This window comes from Hippichthys cyanospilos, chromosome 4, assembly GCF_059441005.1.
Source record: "Hippichthys cyanospilos isolate Australia breed blue-spotted pipefish chromosome 4, RoL_Hcya_1.0, whole genome shotgun sequence".
NCBI lineage: Eukaryota > Metazoa > Chordata > Actinopteri > Syngnathiformes > Syngnathidae > Hippichthys > Hippichthys cyanospilos.
Window position 1 is genome coordinate 27,277,552 of NC_142372.1, and position 7,500 is coordinate 27,285,051.

General features: G+C 42.4%; 1 protein-coding gene across 12 annotated transcripts in view; it reads left to right on the forward strand.

Moving 5' to 3' along the window:
- vps13c (vacuolar protein sorting 13 homolog C) overlaps window positions 1-7,500 on the forward strand; it is a 101,917-nt gene that overhangs the window by 11,967 nt on the left and 82,450 nt on the right. For 10 of the 12 annotated variants that reach the window (XR_015865333.1, XM_088412761.1, XM_088412759.1 and 7 more), the window contains exons 7-16: window positions 729-797; window positions 944-1,053; window positions 2,947-3,006; window positions 3,139-3,198; window positions 3,285-3,365; window positions 3,458-3,515; window positions 5,247-5,374; window positions 6,323-6,429; window positions 6,698-6,872; window positions 6,951-7,013. Coding sequence is in view for 11 of the 12 variants with exons in the window: in XM_088412761.1 (XP_088268887.1) it covers window positions 729-797; window positions 944-1,053; window positions 2,947-3,006; window positions 3,139-3,198; window positions 3,285-3,365; window positions 3,458-3,515; window positions 5,247-5,374; window positions 6,323-6,429; window positions 6,698-6,872; window positions 6,951-7,013 (911 nt within the window). In the remaining variant the exon portion in view is untranslated. The remainder of the gene's footprint in view (window positions 1-728; window positions 798-943; window positions 1,054-2,946; window positions 3,007-3,138; window positions 3,199-3,284; window positions 3,366-3,457; window positions 3,516-5,246; window positions 5,375-6,322; window positions 6,430-6,697; window positions 6,873-6,950; window positions 7,014-7,500) is intronic. The other 2 variants (XM_088412757.1, XM_088412763.1) reach the window with 1 other exon arrangement.

A 7,500-nucleotide genomic window follows, 5' to 3' on the forward strand; every position in this document is an offset into this window, starting at 1 on the left:
AACTACGAATATAGCATACCACTTTGGGCGTCGGTAACACGTCGTTAGCACTTTAGCAACACACAGGAAGCACATGGCATAACCCCACACTAAACTTAAGTAAACTTACATGCTCAAAAATCATTTGTCAATCTTTTTTTTTTTAAATTGTATTGCCCCTGTGGAATTGTAAATGATTCCTGGGTTGCTGGAAATGTAAAATAAAAACGTACAAATTAAACGTCCTAAAAAGTTTTCATCATCAAAACACCAGCACCATCTCAAAGCAAACAAGTGAACTGCATTGAACAGTTTAGGAATGTGTTTTTTTTTTGTTCTTTACATGATATGATTATTATGCACTAATGTCATTCTAATCAGTATTTGTTCCCATTTTTTATGCTTTTTTTGTAATGTAATAATATTCATTTGAAGTGTTTAGGGGATTTTGGGGGGCTGTTTACATGTAAAAATCGGCTCTACTTATGAAAGATTCCTGTGATAAAATGACTTCCAGAACAAATGAATTTCCTAAGTAGAAATACCACTGTACTGCACCCCTTTAGGCTGCGCGGTCACAGGTGTCTGAAGCATTTTCAGGCGGACTGCAAAAGACGACGCACTGTGTAGCGAGGGTTCACTTTATCACTTCCGTCCGCGTGCATTCTAATGACTTCTTTTCCTCACATGGTGCCTTCATTCTCGCCTTCTCACCCTAACTCTCATCTCTTTCTTTAACGCTGCCAAAGTGCCAAAAGGATTAAAAAAGCACAAAAAAGCTTTGAGGAAGCTGAAACGTGATCGAGAGGGCAAATCAGGTGAGTGAAATGGAGAAACAGGAAAAAAGCTCAGGGCTATTCCACCGCTTCCTTCAACACGGTGTCCTTTAACTCAGGCCATTCACCGTTTAAAGTTCAGGTGCTGGTTCACAAGTGGTTCTTAGTCTCTTGCCGGTTGCTTTCAGAAAAGCCCCAGGAGGTGAAAAGGGACTCCTTCATGGAAAAAATGGCCACGCAGGTCATCAAGAACCTGCAGGTGAAGATCAGCAGCATTCACCTGAGATACGAGGATGACGTAAGTCCCGGTTCTCTCTCGCATGGCGGGCCATTTTCACTGTGTATTTCAAGGAAAAATCAGCAAGAACAAGCAGCAAGATGGCACAGGTTCTTTCAATGTACAACAGTTTTCTTGTCATATGCATATTAAGACTACCGAGCAGACCCACTTGGAAAGTGGTATCACAATAGAGCAAATAATAAAGTAGAAAATGAAAAACATAGGGCAATAATGAAGCACTAATAAAAGGAATATACTCACATTCTGAACATATTTTGTGGATGGAGTAGAAGAAACTAACATATTTTCCGGACTATAAGGCGCGCGGGTATGTAAGCCGTAGCTGCAAAATGTGAGCGAAAAATTTATTTTTGTCACAGATAGAAGCCGCAGGTAAAAACATCAGATTTTTACGCAAAAAGATGGTATATGAAGTTCATAATTTTTTTTTGTTGTTTAATTTTTTTGTGATTGTCTGCCAAGAGCAACATCCTCTCTTTAGCAGACTGAACATGCCTGCATGTTTAGTGCCAACATATTTATAAAAAATGGATGCCGCTGGCTTCGGGCAGTAGGCAGAGACACCCTGAGCTGGTTGTCAGCCAATCGCAGGGCACATAGAGACAAACAACCATTCACGCACCCAATCACACCTAAAAACAATTTAATATGTCCACTTCACCTGCCATGCATGTTTTTTGGATTGTGGGCTTGAAGCCGGAGTGCCCGGAGAGAACCCACGCGGGTTCAGGGAGAACATGCAAACTCCACACAGGAAGGCCGAAGCCAGCTGGATTTGAACTGGACTATTATTAATAATACATAATATGTTTTAACTCTTTTTGAGCACAGCCATTGACTCACATCTTTTCATTTCTATTTGATAGTTTTTTCATAAATTGACCCCTCGAACAGATACACACATTTGCTTCATGGTGGCTAAGCAAAAAAAACAAAACAAACAACCCCCCCCCCCCCCAAAAAAAAAAAACACAGATAAGCCGCACTGGACTATAAGCCGCAGAGGTCAAAACATGACGAAAAAGTTGCGGCTTATAGTCCGAAAAATACAGTATATAAATATGAAGATGATAGTGCAAAATCATTTTCAAAAATTCCAAAATTTCCGCATTGCATGTGCTAAGTATAGAAAATTAGCCTTTCCTTATCAGCAGAAAGTTATAGGTACACATATTACTCTTGCCCCACCCTCCTTGTGATTATTATTATTTTTTAGCCAAGTTCCCCAAAACCAGTGCAAAGTATTAAGGGATTTAAAAACGTGCTGCGCAATTCGTGTCCGATTTATTTAAGTTGGGAACAACATTTGCAGTTGTATCTATCTATCTATCTATCTATCTATATCTATCTATATCTATCTATATCTATCTATATCTATCTATCTATCTATCTATCTATCTATCTATCTATCTATCTGTCTGTCTGTCTGTCTGTCTGTCTGTCTGTCTGTCTGTCTGTCTGTCTGTCTGTCTGTCTGTCTGTCTGTCTGTCTGTCTGTCTGTCTTGTCACATTTTCCTTTGCCACTCTAGAAAATCGATTGTGTGACATCATCAGTTTTATTTCTTGCTCATCCGCCAGAAAATTGTGTCACATAACTCTTTGGAAATCTTCATTAAATAAAGGCATAAAAGCCATCGCTCAAACACTTTTCATCAAGAAGTTGCTTCATGTTCTACTTAAGTTGCTCTTAAAGGAGACATTTTCTGTTACTGCTGATAGTGTCACGGCAATAAGAGGTATGACAATGCAGTAAAAAGCTGTTCAAGTCACGCGTATGCTCTTGAAGTGCCTACACCTACCTGCAGGTATCCACAGACCCCCAATTGACAACCTCATAAGGTTCTGTCCAGTTAAAGCGCAGGTGTGCAGCAGGTTTGTGTGCGTTTCAGGTGTCTGATCCACAGCGCCCCCTGTCCATGGGAGTCACGCTGGCAGAACTCAGCCTGCAGGTAACGCCGGCTTATCTCTCTCTTGTCCTTTCGTTTCTTGAGACTGGCACGCCTCTATAGTCGCTTACCTTCTTTTGACTGCTGCTGTATTAGGACTTACAAAAAAATATATATATATTTATTTATTTTTAGACTACCGATGAGAACTGGAAGTTATGCATCCTCAACGAAGCGGCAAAGATCATCTACAAGGTAAAGCACTGTGTCCCGCCGCTTTCTGACGCCGTTAGTTTTTTTATTATCCTGAACATGAAGAGCAACTGCTTTTGACATGTTAGCTGGGCTGCCTGGAGTGTCTGTGCGCCTACTGGAACGTCCACAGTCAAATCTTCTACCGAGGATCATGGCAAGACATCGTGGTGAGCTTCTTTTGAAATATAGATTAAGCGATGATAATAAGGTGATGCGCTAACTTATGTGTATAAGTTTGAGTTGTTAAAATTTTTTGTAGGATCAGCTCAAGCGTGGAATCAGCACCAAGGACCAGGAGCTACCTCACTACCTCTACAGTCAGTACATAACTTGAATAGACCCTTACATGGACCCTTTTGTATACTTAAACCTTCATCTAAATTTAGACCTTTTATCTTCACAAACTTTGTTGTCTCAACCATAGGGAAAAAAAACACCAAGTCTTTAATCTTGATTTAAAACGAGACCACATTGAACAGCAATCATTTTGTGGATGTATTTATTTGCTTCAAAGAACAAATTGGAGCTGTTCAGGTGTAAGTGTAACTAGACCGAGTGTATATGGGTGTCAAATTGCCATGCTTGAGGGCCGGCATCAGGCATGGACTGTCTCACCTGTTTATTCTGTTGAATGTTTATTCAGCCTGTCTGGCTGCCATCCGGGCTAATAAGAAGCCAGGGTGGCCAATGGCCCACTGTTGCCAGGCAGAAAAACACTTCTTTGATTACACGCCCCCCTCACTCGCTACTGCAAATCATGTCGTGATTGGTTAGTTGCTTTACGGCCCACTTCTACACAACGAAAACTGGAGAACGTGCATGGTTACAATGGATCCAAAGAGAGGAGCAAAACGAAAAGGTGGACATGAAAGAGACAGAGATAGTAAAAGGAAGGCCCTCGAAAGAGAAGGAGCAGGAGAAGGAGTAAAAATCTTATGATCCTATTTAGACCGTATGCCCCACCACCACCCTCGCAGCTGCACACGTTAGTTCATAAACGCCACGCAATGCATCATATTTGGATCACAGAAGAGACCAAGTGCAGCAAATTCAGGATTGAAGCTTTAGCTGTGACTATGTGTGATCTTTGATCATTTTAAATATTACAAAAGTTTGTGTGATTTAGACCCACCTTGTCGGTTTCACTCTGAAATCTACAAAATATTAGGTGGCCGCTGTGGCTGTACCTCCCACCCCTTCTGACCTGGTCTGGGTAGCCAGTGGCCTGCATGCCTGAGTGTCCAGACTACAAAAATGGTTCCAATCCGTCCCTGACCTGTATACTGCATGTTTTCGATCCTTCTCTCTCAAACACACCTGATTCTAATGATTAGGGTTATTTTCAAGCTCCTGCAGAACTTGCTGAGGAGCTAGTTGGAAGAACCTGGTGTTTTGGAGAGAGAAACTTGGAAAACACGCAGAATACCGGACCTTGAGGCCCAGAGTTTGACACCTGTGATATATGCGGACCTACACAAACTTTATGCTTTCTTGTGTACGTAGGTCTTGAGTTTCATGTAGACCCGGAGCTAGACCTTGACTGCATGACGCTCTAACCCCCTAATACGGAATGCAAGTTAACCTCTGCGGCAACCTCCATCTTGACATTCATGTGGAAAGGGGATCCATATATGGCGCTAAAACTTTATCTGGACCTGGAACTCGACTGATATGTTGCCATGGGTTTTTAGGTGCAACTGGAACTAGATGCTTTTGTGGACTGTGTCTGTATCTTTATACGAACACCCCCCTCATCTAGATCTTCATGTGGACCTTGAACTGGCTAAAAGTGTATAATTAGATTTTGTGTTGACCTGGAGCCAGGCGTTCATTTTGTTCAAGACTGTTAAGAGGACTCTAATCCCTTTGTGGACTTGCGACTAGACGTCTGCGTGGACCTAGGTCTTTGCAATGCATCAAATCTTTCATTGCCATCGGTGCAATAGAAGTCAAAGATCCCTTTTAAGTTAGCTGAAAACATTTTGTTGACTCTTTTCTTAACCAGTCCACCTGGGATTGCATTCTGAATGATCTTGTCTGTTTTCCAGTTTTCAAGCCTATCTTCGCTTCAGCCAAAGTTCGCATCAACCCCAATGCCGAGCAGGACCTGGACTCTCCCAAAGCCCAATTGCATCTGGACATCCAAAACATTGACATCCAGATCACCAAACCTCAGGTGAAGCAAGAAAGGTCCAGTGAGAAGTATAGTGTGCCCTATCATGACCTAACAACATTCAACAGCTTCAACTGCACTTTTAGAGGATAAGCTAGTGTCCAGGATTACAAAATAACACATTTTATGCCAACAAAAGAAGTGAGTTTTGCTGCATATTTTTGGGCTTGACAATCTGGGTCAAGTGAGGCAGTTACCGTCTAGACCAGGCATGTCCAAACCCAGTCCTCGAGGGCCGCCTATCCGGCATGTTTTGGAGGTTTCTGTCCTCCTAACACACCTGATTGAAATGATCAGATCATCAGCCAGCTCAGCGGAAGCCTGACAACAAACCTGATCATTTGAATCAGCTGCATTGGATGACGGAAACATCAAAAACATGCAGGATAGGTGGCCCTCGAGGACCGGGTTTGGACATGCCTGGTCTAGACCAGCGGTCCCCAAACTCTTATCAGGGCAGACAATGTAATCTTTTGAGATTTCTAATGTGGACCTGCCTGAGGAAGCCACACTGTCCTTCCTAACTACAAAATGTAATATCGACAGCATCCAGAGGCGGCGCCAAAAAAAAAAAAAAAGCTCAATCACAAATGAATCAACTGTTAAAGGATAAAATGAAGCAGTTTCAGAACATTATTATTTCGGGTGTGGCCTGTGTGGCCCGTTACCAGTTGATCCACGGTCTGGGCCGGGGACCGGCTGTTGCGGACCTCCTAAGCTTTGGCAAAAAAAAAAAAATGCATGCGTTAGCAACTGAAATGACGTTTCCTGAGATTTGCCCCCAAGGTTTGTGATTTTGGATGCTGATTTTTCCAGAACATACTGTATGTGCATTTTGTAGACGCATATGTACATACTGTTTGCTTGTGTGCATATATTCTGTTTTCGTCTGTCTTCAATGACAATTGTCACAGTAACAACTGAACTGTTGGTCGCCTGCTCTGTTTGAAGTATGTGACCATGGTGGAGATGCTGGAGTCGGTAGACCGCATGGTGAAGAATGCCCCATACAGGAAATTCCGTCCCAATGTCCCCGTCCATGCCAACGCCTCCGTCTGGTAAAGGATGTGCATCTTAATGTGTGGAAAAAAAAAAAGATAAACGCACATGAATGATGGATACAATCTAATGATACACTAGCAATGTAAACATACAGAAAAAAAACAATAGCTACTAACACTAAATATTTCAAAAGGTACAAGCAGAGATTTTGTCGGTCCATTTTTGTAATAGGATTTTTTTTCTTGGTAGACTTACCCAGGCCTACCATAGACACCCTATAGTATTTTGCTATTTTGGTATGAATCTGTACCATCCGTCCTCTAGGTGGCGCTACGCCTCGAATAGCATCCTGGAGGTTCACATCCGGCGGTCAAGCCGCATGTGGTCCTGGTCGAACATAAGACGGCACCGCCAGTGCATCAAGGCCTACAAGACGGCCTACAAGAGCAAAGTCCTGAGCCAGAACAAGCTGAGCGCCGACTCCGAGTGCCAGCTTCAGGTCCCGATGAACCCGAAGCCGGCGGATCTTCCGCTCTGGCTTTTGCGCTCACCCTCTCCTGCTTTGTGCTCGGACTAGGACCTGGAGAAAGTTCTGGATGTGTTCAATATCACCTTGGCTCGACAGCAGGCTCGCATGGAGGTATGGGGCAAAGGCCCATTATTACCACTCAATAATAATCAAGATAATAAAACCTATCTGGAGAAAAACTGGTTGTTGGCGGTTGACACCGGAAAAATACTAAGTCTCCGAAAAAGTTTTTTTCAAAAATTTATCATGGGGGTTTGTCATTTCCTAAATGCTTGACAGGAGGAGAGAGGACAAGCTTGAGAAAAACTTCGTCTCATTTGTGCAAAAATGAAAAACGTCCATTGTTAGTTGGTTAAGTTCAATTGGAGACATAATTTGTGAAAGCCTTTTGTGTTCAATGCAAAAACTATTTACAAAATGTATTTTCTCCTTGACAGTTTTTGCAAGATTTAGGATTTCAAGTGACCTAGCTTTTTAGCTATTTCAATAGTGAGTTTTTTTTTTTTTTCTTTAAACGTTACTGTTGTAAATTCCTTGCTGCCGCTGGGTTGATGTGCATGGGGTGGATTGCATTTGTGTGTGTGTATGCAGAGGGAGG